At 40.9% G+C, this 16457-nt stretch overlaps 2 protein-coding genes across 9 annotated transcripts in view; one reads left to right on the forward strand and one right to left on the reverse strand.

Annotated features, from left to right (window-relative positions):
- The window catches only part of LOC135256575 (tumor necrosis factor receptor superfamily member 11B-like), a 114823-nt gene that overhangs the window by 19205 nt on the left and 79161 nt on the right, over positions 1-16457 (forward strand). The window contains exon 4 of one of the 8 annotated variants that reach the window (XR_010330470.1): positions 1470-1607. The exons of the other annotated variants lie outside the window; for them this stretch is intronic. The gene's annotated coding sequence lies outside the window, so the exon portion shown is untranslated. Of the gene's footprint in view, positions 1-1469; positions 1608-16457 lie in introns of those variants that run through there. 8 annotated transcript variants of the gene reach the window in all.
- On the reverse strand, positions 1715-5760 carry LOC135256606 (CCN family member 3-like). The gene is made up of 5 exons (XM_064338542.1): positions 5602-5760; positions 5245-5473; positions 4155-4409; positions 3618-3832; positions 1715-3185 (listed from the first exon to the last, which is right to left on the reverse strand). The coding sequence occupies exons 1-5, from the start codon at positions 5656-5658 to the stop codon at positions 2892-2894; spliced, it is 1050 nt and encodes a 349-aa protein (XP_064194612.1). The 5' UTR covers positions 5659-5760; the 3' UTR covers positions 1715-2891.

A 16457-nucleotide genomic window follows, 5' to 3' on the forward strand; every position in this document is an offset into this window, starting at 1 on the left:
TATTTAACATCACAGAAGCCACTAATGAATTACCATCAACAAGTAATTAGACAAACATTGTCAGGATCAGTGCACATTATGATGCAATTAAAGGAAAGTGACACCAAAGTGTAACATTGATGCACCAAGGACATCTCGAAAAATGACAAGACAGACTGTAGCAATATTCACCTGGTTCATTACACACCGGCAGAGATAATAAACAAGTGCAAATCCGCAATAGCTGCGACCGCACACGTGCATGCATCCATGTGTGCATGCATCCACGCACACACCCTCACACCAACACGTGACCTCTTCTTTGGCTCATGAATAACCTTTCCACAAAATCTTGTGCAGATCTGTGAATCCATTCGGGAGTTATGCACCTTTTTGTGATAGGCCACGCCCATCACCACGCTCCCTTTTGGTCAATCAGCCTTGAGAGTTACTCAGCTCTACCCTTGGGTCATGACCAATGTCCATGCCAAATTGCAGCCTCCTGGGGCGAAAATTGTGGCTGCTACGGGGTGGGACACTTTTTGTGGACCGACCGACAAACAGAGCTATACAGCTGTGGAACTCAAGGATTCTCTAATTAATAAAAATGGATACCACAGCTCAGAGTGCTGCACTGATTAAGGATTGTTTCTGTGAGTGTGTCCATTGAGGTTGAACTGCAAGTTATGCTATATCTTAATATTGATGTCATCAAATATATATACAGAAGTTTGTGGACAATTGTGGTGTTCTAGTGGAAGTACTAAATTTTCTGAGAATACAATTTCCTTCCATTGAAAGGAAAGTTCCTAAACATGCCACAAGGTGACACTGTTTACTTGAAGGCCTTGAGTTGGTATAACTGCCTTTTCAAACAAGCAAAATTGTGTATGGTCTAAATTCTGTGGCCTCATGTGTAGGCAGGCTTTTAATACAGCCACTTTCTTGATCCAATAGAATTCTTCCATATTTTTATTTTACTTACACTTATTAACACAATACAAGTTTGAATTGTTGCAATTTGCTTTTTGCTTGTTGATATGAGCTCTTCCTTTTCCACATTTTAATTTCATTTAAGTGACCCTTCAGCCCTTAGGACCCTGCTGGTTTCACCTATCAGTCTATAATCAGTTAAAGGATCCATGTGCCATATAGCACACTAAATGAAAGCATTAGTGGATCTGATGGATAAAAATCCTGGGATATGTGAATATTGAACATTAATTCATGAAATATTAAGTATTTGACCTTAAGAGGGCAAGTCATCACACGGACATAACAGATTTAAACTGTCCAAGTATAACAAACAGCTCTACAATTCCGTTGTTACAACTGTTGGTAAAACAGGCCCCCAGAACTGATTTTGAGAACCCCTGGTTTATGCAAAGGAATTCAAAAATGGCATTTACTGCCAATATCAACAGTAAATTTTTTTTAAAATCACTACGTCATTTGTTACAATTCATGCTTTGTTTTTTTACATAATGCAGTGCATGGAATAATGGTTACCCAGCAGGAATCTGACCCATTCTGGGACTGAATCCTGTGTGAGACTATTGTACACAGGAACATGACAACTCTCCCTGGATAAGGTTGTCCACTAAACAAATAAGTAATAAACTAGCAGTTAATGGAAACATCACTTTCCAGTGTATACTTCATAGTGCAATAAGTGTTCATGAATGGATGACTTCATATCAAAACATGAATGTTTGAAGAAACTTGGAGACGTAGCTTATATAGAAAAAAATACAAATTTAATACCAATGCATTAATGCATATTTAAGTAGCACAACATCATTAATCATTGCTGGAAAAGCTGAGTATGACAGATGTAATTAAAACAATATATATACAACTCATATATACATAAGCTTACAATACAAAAAAATATGCATTAGATAAACACAGGGACAAAATATACAATGTATTTACATGTGTTTTCCCCGGCATATTCAGCATAAGTCTTTTAGAATAAAAGGTATTTTAGTGTACTAAAATAGTTCCACTAGTTTAGATGTCCAGCGTAGTTGGCCTGCTTTTGACACGGGTCACTATGAAGGAATCAAATCTTATCTTAGGTTGCATGATTTACCTTTTGCATAGCCAGGGGAAAAGTGACAGTCTTGGGAAGACTCAGTGCCGTCAAGTCAACATTTTGGACTCCAGAGGTCCACTCAATGGAACATTGGTCAGGATTCAGTAAGACATGCCCCCATTTTAAGAATAAGGCCTATATCTCATTTTAAAAAGCAGAGATCAGGGTTGTCCAACCCTAGACCTTCAGGGGTCAACCAGCTTATAGCAGCCCCTTGGCAAAGATGCCAATATATTTAATGAGGCAGAAAATGAAATTCCATTTCCTTTGTTTTAACAAAAATATCAAGAAAACTATTCAATCTGTAGCAATATCAAATGCCAAAAACTTGCATGTTATCACATGCAATTGGGGTGCATGAAGGAAGCTGAGTGTCACAGGACAGCGTAATGGGTGGTGGGGCGGCAGTGTAGCACAGTGGGTAAGGGACTAGGCTTGTAACCAAAAGGTCACAGGTTCGATTCCTGGATAGGACACTGCCATTGTACCTTTGAGCAAGGCACTTAATTTGTGTAAGTCGCTCTGGATAAGAGCGTCTGCTAAATGCCTGTAATGTAATGTAATGTGTGGTCTGTAGTGTGATATTTCTGCAACATACCAACTTGCTCCAGGCTTCAAACCCATTTGCTTAAATTCAGAGAACATAATGGGTCTGGTGTTTGAGATTTTGAAGCATGTCCAAGGCAAGCTCAAGACTCCACCTCCCATCAACCCATTTGTGAATTTCCTGCAGCACTTTGCCCCCCTGGAGTCACCCCTAGCACACAAGTGCAGTTAGCATCTGATTTGATAGGGGGCAGCAGAGAGCCAAAGGTTACATCGTCAGTCCACTATACGCCAGGTCTCTCAGGTGGAAGACGGCGTTGTCGCGTGGGCAGTGGTGGTGGCAAGCACAGGAGTTGATGAACATCATGGGCTTCTTGATCGCCTTGCCCTGGGCGCACCGGAACTCCACCTGCACGGTCTTGGTGCTGTGGGGGGTGCAGCAGCGCCCGGCGTTGCATGTGCCGCAGTACCGTGGCTTGTAGGTCTGGACACTGGTGCAGTTCTTGAAGGTGAAGTGGATAGGCTTCCGGCTCTTCCTTGTTCTCAGGCACTTGCTAACTTTCTAATAGAAAGTAGATAATTTAAAAAATGTTAGAAATATATAGTCTGTCTCATAATGTACACGCCAAGTTTTGGATTTCCCACATTTATCATCAGTCCCCCCCCCCATCCCTTCACCATCTAACAGTTAGTGTGACATTGCAATATGGTTAGGGTACTGCTCAAGTAACCTAGAAGCTGCATGTTTGTGACCCAGGAGAGCCACTGTCATTGCACCTTTAAGCAAGATACTAAGCAGCAATGAACCTAAATTTCTTCAGGTTTATTGCTACTTACAGTTAGCATGTCTGTTAAATAAGTAATGCAGTAAAAATAAAGATATCTTTGAAGTGAGAAACACAGGAGCCACATTAGAATACATTTTCATATATTCATAGTGATATACTCTCGTACTTTCAGCACAGCAGTTGTTGTCCACGATCTCGGGCCATACCTTTGGTGTCCGTCGAGGCTGCTGTTTTTCGCATGGCCTGACGATGCACAGTCGGCTCTGTTTGACCAGCTCGCAGCGCGCGTTCCTGTTAGTGACTCGTGTGGACGTGCCCATCCCGCAGGAACGCGAGCATGCCCCCCACTCGGTCGTCTGCTCAATACAGTTCAGGCTGGAGTCCCAGGTGTTAAATCCTACGGTCTCCTCCTGTCTATATGCTGGGGACCAAGAATGAAAAAGCATGTTATTGTGTATAAATCTGGGTTACTTATGCTTCTACTGTAGTCCGTGATTGTGCATTTAAACATTAGGCTTTTCTAAATCCATGCAGCTTTTACACTCAGAAACCATGAGTGCTTTGAGGCAGTGTTGCTTATATACTTATTTTACCTTTATCTGGTTTGTCATTGATCAACAGTACTCTGTGCTTTGTGCACAGTGACTACTCTCACTGGTCAAACGAGCTTCCACAAGCAATGTTGGTTTAGCACGCTCGCGCAAGGGTGCCAGTGACGTCAAAGCAGGGGTCGGGGCGCTCACCGGCCATGGCGAGGCCACCCAGGGGGCTAACTTCCGCCTCGGTGTCACACACCCACTTCTCGCAGCACTCCCCCGGCACCTGCACCTTTCGTGGGAAAGGGCAATCGGGTCCCGGCAGCATGACATCGAGGTTGCAGCGCGGTATACAACCGATCTGGCCATCTCGGCACGTGCACTGATACTTGCAGCTGGGATAAAAAGTCTCGCCGTTCTGGTAGACGGCGCCGTCGAACAGGCAGATGTCTCCCTCACGAGCTGCCAGTGAAGGGGAAAAAACAAGATAATTAGCCCTTTTCTCTGCTGAAAAAATAGAAATTTATTGGCTGCTAAAATTGCATGCATCTTATTAAACTTGATGACAAACCGTTATCTCTAGTCTAATCATGGCAGTAACATCAGGCATGGAAAGGACAATGTTTCAAGGTTGTTGAACAGGCATGTGTGACCAATTGCCATTTTTATTATGAACATTTTGCCTTAAGAACCTCAAACCTCATAGGCAATGTTGCACTGTTCACTCATCAGAATGCACAGTGATGCAGTGAACAAAACTGTAAGGTCGGAGTCATACAAGAGATTCCGCTGTTTTATCCCTGAGCAAGAAATAAGTATTGCCTCAATAACTAATAATTTGTTACTGCTTCAGAAGCACAGTTTCGATAACATGTATTGGAATAGCCTGCACGAATTGTGTATTAGGACTCGGAACCTAGTACTGTGGAAAAATAATGCCAATCAAGGGTTTGCGTTAAAATTCAGTATTCTGGCAGGGCAAATATTTCTCTTTTAGCATAACATTATGTACATGTCGTGAAATGTTGGTACAGGGAGACCTGTTAAATCGACAATAATAAATTATACGGTGGGTAAACAAGTTAGTTAACAGTAATAAATCCGTTTAAACCAAATCAAGTTATTCAGTTCGACCCTGGAATAGGAAGACAGATAGACTGTAGGAAAGCAGACCCTGGACTGTTATCTTCTTACAGTCTAAAGACTTTATCTTTTCACCTCGCGGTAAAAGCAAATAAGTCTCCGTTCTCCACCGTTCTTCCCAACAGATAAATTACGCATGAGAACCGCTACTCACCCATACAGACACCTGTCCTCTTGTTAACATCAGCCGCATAATCGCAGTGTAGACCCTTCCGAATATCACACGGGTTCATATCTGAGCAAACCTCCCCATTCTGTCGAGCGCACACGAGACAGCACGCGCAGTCATCCAACACGAGCTGCACACCAGGTGTACACATCGGTGGTTCTTGCGGACAGCTGCATCGAGATGGACATGACTGCGCCCATGCCAGGGAACACAACTGCAACCGTGACAAGAGAGAGATTTGTATTACTGCGTTTATGCTGCCATATGTATCCTCTCGTGCAAAGCAAAGGCTTGTGTAAAACGGGGTTGGAGAAGTTGTAACCTTTGCGCAGAATAACTTACCTGAGCTGAAGCACAAAAAAGAAAAACGCGCACAACTCTCTCCACAAAATTAGCCATCTTTCACAGACTCGCGACCTAGCTTCGCGTTTCCACTTTTGCGCTTCTTAAAATTCTGTTGCTCGCTGTAAGCAGAACAATTTATAAAGCCATCTAAGCAGGCAGTGCTATGATTGGGTAGGGTAAAAATAGGAGGCGAAGCCCTGGACTCTTGGCTGACTTACTGGATGACAGAGAGAACTTCCAATCACATGACTGTTAAAACACCCAGTTCTACGTTGATCCTCAATAAATGTATTATAGATGGCAAAGAAAACTTTACGGGCATAGTTAATCCCGTTGTTGTATCGTCATAATGGATTACAAAACACAACTGGGATATATTACAAAGTTTCATATGCTGAGTAATGGGATATTCAGTGTGCTGTATCCAAACTAATAACACAAAAACAACAATGCATTGTGACTAATTGTGTGATATAGCTGCACTAGCTCATGCTTCTTAAGATCTTATTTATTGATGTGATCTTTTTAGAACAAACATTTCTGTCCCAAACTGAAAACCTGTTAACCCCACCAAGTTCTTACCTCATGATTTGTTTGCATTTTGGCAAACAGCAGACCCTCTAATCCAGAGCAACTTCTTTGCATCCATTTATGAAGGTGGATATTTACAGAAACAATTCTGTGCCATGCTCAAGGGAACAACAGCAGTACCCCAGCAGGAAGTCAAACTCAATGTTTGCGCTACAAGCCCAGTTCATTGCCACATGTATTGGGGGCCAACATTTCTTGTCTCTGATGTAAAATCATATTTGTTCCTAATGTTCTTTGGCATTAAGCTTTATGTAATGTATGTACTGGCTCATTCAGTACATGGGGATTTACCTGTGAGAACAAAACCAGGAGGAAAAGGACTAAAGATTACTTGGCCCAAGTTCTAGAGAACCGCAATGACTACAGACTTTTGGCCCAGCTGGGAACCTAATGATTTGATTCAGCAATATTTCTGTCTTACTGGAACATTTGTCTTGCCTCCATGGTTCTGAGAGTGTCTGTGTTTGAAGAAAACTAAAATAATATTGGAGCCCTTCAGGACTGGATCTGACTAGCCCTGCCATAAATGTCGAGAAAATAAATATTCTGAGAAGAATGTTACCAGGGTGAAGAGTCTGTAACCATGTTACCATGACATCACACCTAGGTTTTCCTGTGCTCCAGAATGTCCCAGTCTTTCGGCACCTCCATTTCCATGACTTTGATCACTGGGACAGGTGTATGTCAGTGTCTGGGTTTGTTGGGAATTATTTTGCTCTAGAGAAAGGGACTGAACAGGCAATCTACCTCATTCTCAAGGAAGGACTGCTACTGTATGAGGCTGGTATTGTATCATGGGGGTGATTGGCTGTTATTGTATGGTTATGAAAATGTGTCATGACTAACGCTGGAAACCTCTGCTGATTATAAAATACTTTGCCCTATATGCACTCAGTACTTCCCTTTGAGTTTGTAAGTAAACACAGGCAAAGTTGTTAAACTGTGTTTGTGAAGAAAAATTCTTGATTGAATACCGGCATTGTTTCATCAACAAGTTTGGTGTTCAGTTTTCCCCCCCACATACCATAAACAGGTGGCAAAAAAATGATCCTAGTGATTAGCAGGGAGGTCGGTTATCACTAATTATCCCACACAGCTGCTTACTGACTGCACTATTCAGTTTTGTTAATATGTTTGTGAATATGTAACTATTAAGCAATGTGCAGTTCCCATTCCTATCACTCCAGGGCGCACACTTGCTGCACCTGAAATGCCTTCAGCTCGGGGAGTTTATCTCCTCTGCAGCATTCCTTTCATTCTTCCTGCATTTCCCTTTAAGAATCAATGAAATATTTACTTCCTGAAGTCCACAAACAACGCTTTGCTCGCCCAGCCCCAATTAACTTTCTTGGTCGTGGATCAGATGATGGAATGAGCTCTATAAACGACCTGTGTGTTGGCACCATTTTATGCTGCGACATGATTCACAACTGGTCAAATAGTTTTACTCTGGAAGTTGAAAAATGTTAGACTTCACAGTTCTCTGTTTGCCGACTGTGTCTGAGACGCTGTTCCAGACTGGGAGCTTGCAAATCATACGTCAAAGCCGCACGTAGGAAGACTCATTTTGGAATTCCACCTTTGTCCGCGGACTTTTCACAGCTATATACTTTTATCATCTGCAAAGAAATAACAGGGTTGGATGTTTCCACATTTCCATAAGCCCTGGAAACTTGTCCATTTTTAATACTGCTTATGTTCCATGATTAGGAACTCAAACATTGGTCTTCTGCAAGACATACATTTTTTTTTTTAATCATAAGAAAATTATGAGGTGGGAGCGAAACAAAATTATTTTACCTGGTTTATTTAAGTTGTTTTTATGTGTAAGGTGTTTTATGAGAGAAGTAGCAATAAAATTAGATAAGGAATTTTATATGCACTGCTGTTGTTGTGTATGTAGTTAACCTGAATAATAATTCAGAGGGAAATGTTGGCATGTAATGTCCCCTAAAATACCATAAAAATATATCTTGTTTCAATGAACTGAAGCATTGCATTGAAAATGAAAAGTGAGGTGATGCCCAGACCAGTGGTTGAAGTTATCCGTTTGTCCCTGTACTTTCTCCTTGAAACATTTTTTGAAGGGTCCAAATCAGCAGGATTTTCTTTCAACATTTCTTTTGTTTTTATTGCACTCACTCCAGTACAATAATAAAGCACTATATATTTATATACAGTGAGCTTCGTAAAGTTTGAGACAAAGACATTTTCTTTATTTGGCTCTGTACTCTAAACAATGCTATTCTTTGGTCATCATTGTCTTCCTTGGCCTACCAGGCCCTTTTTGCAATTACTGAGCTCACCAGTGCTCTCATTCTTCCTAATGATGTTCCAAACAGTTGATCTTGGTAAGCCTAAGATTTGGCCTATGTCTCTGGCTGTTTTTTAAATATTTCTTAGCCTCATAATTGCTTCCTTGACTTTCATTAGCACAACTCTGGTCCTTATGGTGTCATGCCAAAAACAGATCGCAATCAAAAGCCTAGACTCAAGACTAGATATTGAAAGCTCTTTTACTTTCACCAAAGAAGCAACTGAACACACCTGACTAATCAGAGACACCTGTACAGCCATTTGTCCCAAATATTATGGTGCCCTAAAAACCTCTCCTATTTATACACGATGAAACCAAAATGTAAAAGAATACCCTTTAATAAAAGCTGAGAAGCTGCAATTTAACCACATTATTTGATTAGAAATCTAAAATTATAGAGCCAAATCAAGAAAAAAACATTATGGTGTTCACTGTGCATACATACAAATATTGAATTTTCATGGTGTGAAAATCGCGAAAATATCTCTCCCAAGAAATACTGTGAACTGTTTTTCTATTAGCTTATGTATTTAGTGCATGACACAAATATTTTCAAGTAGGCAAAGGATGGAGCAAAATTATGTATTTCATAGATGATGTAAGCTGTTCTCGGTACATGATAGAAGGAGGGCTACCAACGCACATTATTGTGACCTGTGCATTACTTCTGCTGTACTCTGTATGTCATCATGGACAGGAGCCAACCTGGGTGGAGGAAGCAATGATTAGCCAGACTTTTAGACTATATTACCCTGTCACCCAATGTGAGACACATCAGGGGGTGTAGCAGGGGGTCTGTGGGCATAGGGGAGGCAGTCACAAAAGAATGAGAACATCAGACAGGAAGTAGCATTGTATTGAGTGTTGAAAGGAAAATTTAATGGCAGCCTTCTGTCCTGAATTAGTTCTCTGGACAGAGTCTAGGCCTTACATGCATTTTTGTTGAACAGCTGAATGCTTCACAAGTTCTGTGGGTTCATATTAAAGAGAGAAATCAGGGTTGTTCACAGTTGTGCAATGACACATGCTGCCATTGCATGTTATCATAAAATTCTTGCAAATGTCTAAATAATTTTAAAATTGCCCACGGGGAAATTTCATACAGAATCTCTGAATAAAAAAGGCCTACACACCACCTACTGCCTGGCCTTCGTAATCATGGAGCAAGGAGACATTAATAAAATGTAACTTCTCTTCTGTACCTTAAATTCACAAAACAGTGATGTTTCAGTCAGTTTGCCCTCAAAATTGAACAAAAATGAAATTTTGTTCATTTTGTGAATTACATCATTTCCTTCCCGTTGACATTGTTTATATTTTATTCCAAGCCTTGGTTGTGCTGAAACTGAAAGACCCTTCTATGGAACAAGTTAAAATGGATGATGAAATCGGTAAAAATAAACTAACAAACAAATTAGATTCAGCCCGCTAGGACACAGTCTTTTCTAGGTACTCCCTAGTGTTGCTTTGTACAAGTGGTAAAGTTCACAAAGACTTGCTAAAGAAACCTGTAGATTTGCACTGTAACAGACATTCTCAAACATACAGAATGGTTCAGCCCGTAAAAACAATGAAATGGCTTTTTCTGCTACACTCGAGTTCAGCATAGAATCTGAGCTATAGTGTTTAATTTTTTTTGGGGGGGGGGGGGGCTTTTTTAAGCTTTTATTAGACAGGATAGTGTAGAGAGACAGGAAGAACCAGAAGGAGACGTGACAAAGATCAGCGGTCGGACTCGAACCGCCGACGTCGTGGCTCGCAATGAGCATGTGGAAAGTACTCTATGGGCTACGCCACTGGAGGCCCCCTGAACTATAGTGTTTAATGACCGTAACTATTACAAGGATGGAGCGGTATCATTGTTAATAAAATGGAACGTTCCCTTTTTTAGGTTCCATGTGCAGTTCACACAGTTGTTCAAAATGATTTTAGTCAATGAAGTGCACTCCGTGACTCGCAATATTGGTTAATGCAGCATGAGAGCCTGTTCCAGCTTTGCCAAATGACTGTCTCAGGATGAAATGTATCAAATTAACCAAATATATTTAGCCTTGCAGGGTATATCATGGGCAACTACAATTTCCAAACACTTAATTCTGGTGTAAATGGCATCCCCGAGAGTGTCTCAGGAGCTGGATCATTTTTGGAAGACAGCCACAGTGAGAGAAACAAAACCGTTTTAGAGGTTGATTTTTTTTTCCACAGTCATTTTTATAGGTTGTAAGGGTAAACCTAGCATGACAGTAGGAAACATGAATCAACATTAGAATAAACTTGTAATTTGAAGGGGATTCCTCATGAAGTATAATGCCTGTACTGACCTATGTGGTTTTCTGCTGCAAGCTTGTATGGGTGATTAACGGTGAAATCAAAAGGGCCCAAATCACAGCAACCACATTCTGAAGGGAATGCAGGAGCTGAGCATGTTTGTTTAGACACATTCCAGGCCAATCTCCAGAGCCACACCAAACTCAAACAAACACCGCAGTGTTTACCTTTTCACATTAAGTAGTTCACTCAGCTGCACTTCTGACGCCATAGAGCCGAGCCTTGCTCTGCCATAAAACACCAGTTTGGCCCATTGTTACAACAAATATGGTGTGCCAGATTTGCCTAAAAATTTGAGCCTGCTTTTACAGCCCAACTAGTTGGATTTCACATATGGAGTGGACATAATAAAGGGAGAGTGCTTATTTTGTTTTTGTTTAAGTAACATAGCTTTGAAGAGAACTTGGATACTGAAAATGAAAACTTTCAGAGTGTGCTCAGATTTCAATGAACAGTGAGGGGAAAACACTGGTGCTCCTGTTGAGTGTGAGGCCTTCATTGTACTCAGTTTCAGATTAAGTTCAAGTAAGGACAACTGGTCAATATTATGGAGTAATGCGAATTCCATCGTGACGAAGAACCAGTGACATAATGCAGGTGGCGCATGCATGCAACAGTGCTTGCTTGCACAATGCAAAATTAATGTGAGGTTTTTAATGTTACGGAATCCAATGAAGTCTCTGTGGCCCTGCACAGTATGTCGGGGGACATTAGCATGGCAGATGTATTACAGTTTTGCTGCCAGACGTAGTCAGAGAATCGGTATGCTTAGCACATATTCTACCGGGGGAAATAATAGTATGGATCTCTTGTGCATTTTCCACATGCACTCTGACTGGCAACCTGCCAAACTGGACATTTAAAATTTTGCACACATGTAGATAGGCCTACATTCTGCTTCTGACTCCAGTTCAGAAAGCATGTGGAAGGGATCACTGCTACTATACTTTATTGCTGATCTACGTTTAGGTATTTAGCAGATGCTCTTATCCAGAGCATAAATTCCTATGGGTTTAGGCAACAGCGCTGATGCTAAGTCATCAGGGTCACACCCATAGTAGGGTTCAATATATAATCTTACAAAATAAAGTCAGATGCAATAATAGAAGCAAGAGGGAAATAGAGAATGTAGAAAGATTAGAGGGAAAATGGGTTTGGGGTATTGGGTTAAATTTAGCATAGGTAGCCCACGTGAAATGTTCAGCATTAGGTGAGCCAAGGCACAGCTTAAATAGGTGCATTTTCAGTCTGCGGTGGAAGATGTGCAATGACTTTGGTGTCCCAGATTACAGTGGGGAGCTCATTCCACCACTGGAGGACCAGGACAGAGAAGAGATGCGATTGAAAGGAGGCGGTAGGCACTATGCCAGGGTGCATACAGGCTATGCTGACACATGATGACCCATTGACCCATTAAGTGACTTTACATTGATGTTTCTTAGTTTTGTTCATTATCTGCATAGCTGATTAAAAGAGTTTAGCCTTTAAGGGTGCTTACGTATCTATTGTCAAGAAAATATAATGCACTGTGTAAAGTAGTTACTGGCTCTCAGGCCAGTGCGTCAGGAGAGCATGCTCTTTATGTATCGTGCCTCTAGTGCAGGAGGATTGTGGTGACTTCAGACAAAATTGACTGTCCTAAAAGGATCTGTGCTATAAACTGTGTACAAGCTATAAAGAAACGGTATAAACTGACATCTTAACAAGTGCAGTTTCAATCGTTTTCAGGCATTGAATTAGATCCACCCATGGAAACTCTGCAATTAAATGCAGTATTTTAAAAGTAAAGAAAAGAGAGGCTATTTTTACCCTAGTATACTTAAAAGGTGGGGATTGTATTGCTTTAACTCATGATATACTAGTGATAATGTCTAACAACAGTTTACAAGATGGCACTCGAGCCCAGAAATGGCACAATTCACACAATATGCTAACTCAGAGATCACAAGTTCATATTTTGACACGGTACCTATTTAGTCATTCAAACCACCTCTGCCTGGCTTTCTCCATTTTCAGTCTTCTGTTTGCTTATTTTGTGTGATTATTCCATATTTTACCATCTGTAAAAAAGCCATCTGGCATAGGTGTAGCATGGAACGAAGGCACTTTGAAGCTTGTACAATTTTCAAAACATGTTTCTCATCCAACAAAGGACTGGATGTGTTTATTGCAAATATGAGTATGCCCCTGGCACACAAACCTAAAGCACTAGGTGGATTTAAAGCTCTGTCATAGTGCATTATTGTGAAGCTCTCCATGTCACAAAATGTCTGATACAGACTTTAATTTACCAATGAACACAAGCTGTTTGGAGAATGATGTCATGATGCCATTGGGATTTGATGAAAAGTTAAATTAAATCATATACCTACTTGCTTTGTGTTCTTTTTTGATTACATCAGTGGATATGTAATAAACAAAATAACAAACAATTAAAGAATTGGAGTTTATATGACTTATGTATTAGACATTATGAAATATTATGTTTTTTGTTATTGTATAATGCCATTTTTCAGGCAGCAGGGAATGGTGTATGGGGGAACCAGACTCCTTTTTTATTAAATATGATTCTAAAACCACTCGGTTGACATTTTGGAGGAGGTCCATGGTGAAAGCAGGGCTCTGTTCTGGCACACCCACAGCTCATAGCCCATGTCAAAGAGAAAGGCATTCAACCACATTTGGATTCATATAGCACACTCAACAAGCCCGGCTTCCTTTAAAGAGCAATCTTTAGAGGTGTGAAAATTGAAATTGGAACCTGTTGGTTCAGACATGAACAAAAGGTGTTTTTAAAAAAACCCAACACAAGCTGATACACAATGTGTGCTTGAGTCTCTGGGTATTTGGCCCAGAATAACTGGTTTAGCATCATCACCAAAACAAATAAGGCACCTTTTTGCAGAGTGTGGGCTTGCCACCTAAAATAATACTAAACCTCTAATAATACACACAGAATCCCCCTATTGTTTTGTGGTCATCCCATAGTCCTCAGTTAACCCCCATGTACCACCGCAAACTCTTATATCCCTCAATATTTGTATTATCATTCATGAAATTTAACATTCAGTATGCTCTGTGGATTTAAGGGCAAATGAGCAGCAACAGTTTGGTGCTATCATCCCAGCTGACTGAAAAACTATTTTCCTTGAGTAACTTCTAACCAATCAAGTACCGCCCTATGGGGCTGTCAGGTACTGGCACAGTTGGTACTGGCACAGTCCAGATTTGATCATCCCATCAGCAAACTAAATTAGTGACTTAATACTGTAAGATGAGCCTACCGGTTGCATGTCCTTTGCATGCAATAACTGATTGAATTCTGTGACTCATAGACATCACCAGGTGCTGTGTATCTTCTCTGGTGATGCTCTGCCAGGCCTATACTGCATGCAGCCATCTTCAGCTCCTGCTTGTTTCTGGGGATAGTTGAAGTTTTCACTTCAGCATATGAAATGCGCATGTTCAGTTGGATTCAGATCTGGTGAATGACTTGACCAGTCAAGAATTTTCCAGCTTTTGGATAAACTCCTGTGTTACTTTAGAAGTACGTTTGGGATCATTGTCTTGCTGTTGAATGAAGCACCGTCCAATGAGTTTGGAGGCATTTGGTTGAACTTCTGCAGATAAGATGCTTCTGTACACTTCAAAATTCATTCTGTTGCTGCTATAAGCAGTGGCATCATCAATGGAGACATGTGGGCCACTACCTGTAGCAGGCAAACGTGCTGAAACCATAACAACTGCAGGAGGGCACTTGGGCACTTCCCTTCGTCCTCCTCACTTTGCTCTTGCCATCACTCTGATACAGTGAATCTTGGTCTCATCTGTCCACAAGACCACCAGATCTCCGTAGGTTCTTTTAGGCTCTTCATATCAACTGTAATCTGGCCATCCTGCTTTTACAGCAAACTAGTTGTTTGCATCTTGCAGTGTAGCCTCCGTAATTCAGTTTGTGAAGTCTTCGGCAGACAGTGGTCACTGATACATCCACACCTGCCTCCTGTTTCTAATCTGTCTGTTGTTTGGGGGGTTTTTCTTCATTGTGAGAATTCTTCGGTCATAAACTATAGAGGTCTTCCTTGGCCTACCAGGCCCTTTGAAATTACTGAGCTCACCAGTGCTCTCTTTCATCTTAATGATGTTCAAAACAGTTGACTTTGCTAAGGCTAAGGTTTCACCTATGTCTCTGACAGTTATTTTCTGATAGTTCTTTTTCTCAGTCTCATAATGGCTTCCTTGTATTTCATTGGCACAACTCTGGTCCTCATATTGACAAATACCCAATAACAGACTCCAAAGGCAATCAAAAACTGAGAATCAAGACTAGATACTAGATAGGTAAATGTTCTTATACCTGCACTTGATGCAGTTGAACACATCAGACTAATCAGAAACTCCCGTGAAGCCATTTGTCCCAAACATTATGGTGCCCTGAACTGGGGGGTCTATGTATAAAAAGTGCTCAAATTTCTTCATGGTGAAGCCAAAATGTATAAAAATACCCTTAAATAAAAGCTGAGAATGAGCACTTTAACCACATAAAGGCTTTTACACACAGGAATGCTTTTGACAGTAGAACAAATAGGGTTAGGAATTAAGGAGAGGTTTGACTGATTCTGGGATTCCTAACAGAAGAATATTTAATTTCAGAATTCTTTTAAATCTCACCCTTGGAACGAGTGACTGTCAGGCACTGCTTTTTTTCATGAGAATTGTTTTTAAAGAAATTAGAAAAACGAGAAAAAAAAAATGTTTTGGAATAGGTTTACTTGCCTGTCAGTTCAAATGGAACTGTAACTTGAATTACCTGAAGGTTTATCATGGAACTGTTTCTCATGAAAATATTTTCTGTAATGAGGCATAAGTGCAGCTTGTAGCCCTGAAAGAATGAGCAGTACAAAGCCCTCCCCAGACATTGCTATTGCCTTCCATTATGTGTCCAGTTAGGAATGTTGGACACAGTTGAAACCCCTTGAAAGATACACAGAGGACCTCTCAGCTTTAGGCAGTGTGGACATCTTAAAAGCCACGGCTTTCTGAAGGGGAAGCTAATAATCGCTGCAGTGACCATGGACAAGACCACAGATGCAGACATTTGCACAGGCATGCACATACACCCAGGTACACACGTGCATACATGTAGATGCAGATGTACATACACATAATGTAACAACGTAGACACTCATGGTCCGTGCACACGAAAGCGCACACACAGAGTGATTGATTCTCATGAGGCTAAAAATGCAGACCAAATGGCCTTGTTTTAACCGTCTGCTCTTTTCCATAATGTTATAGAAAAGGAAGTGTGATTGTGCTTAACTACATGGCACCAAAATGCTACATGAGCCTGGAATCTTTTACTTCAGTCTGTAGGTCCCTCAAATAAATAGTGATTGAGATTTGTGGAGGTCGAAGCTCCTAAACTACTAGTAAAATATCAATGTGTTGGCACTGATTTACGAGGGAACTGTTCTTTATATCATTCTCCAGAGAAGTAAATATACAAATGTGTGGGAGGCACAGGACCATGCTGTCCATTGCAGCCTGCTACCCTGTCTCCCCGAGGGAACTCCCTTTGGGCCAATAAACCTTAGACTCAACTAACCATCATCTT

Source organism: Anguilla rostrata, chromosome 1 (genome assembly GCF_018555375.3).
Source record: "Anguilla rostrata isolate EN2019 chromosome 1, ASM1855537v3, whole genome shotgun sequence".
Classification (NCBI taxonomy): Eukaryota; Metazoa; Chordata; class Actinopteri; order Anguilliformes; family Anguillidae; genus Anguilla; species Anguilla rostrata.

Coding starts and splice junctions, on each gene's coding strand:
- LOC135256606 (XM_064338542.1), bottom strand. CDS start 5,658: ATGGCTAATTTTGTGGAGAGAGTTGTGCGCGTTTTTCTTTTTTGTGCT. Junction 5,474..5,601: donor TTTTTTGTGCTTCAGCTCAG/GTAAGTTATTCT, acceptor TCACGGTTGCAG/TTGTGTTCCCTGGCATGGGC. Junction 4,410..5,244: donor GAGGACAGGTGTCTGTATGG/GTGAGTAGCGGT, acceptor CTTCACTGGCAG/CTCGTGAGGGAGACATCTGC.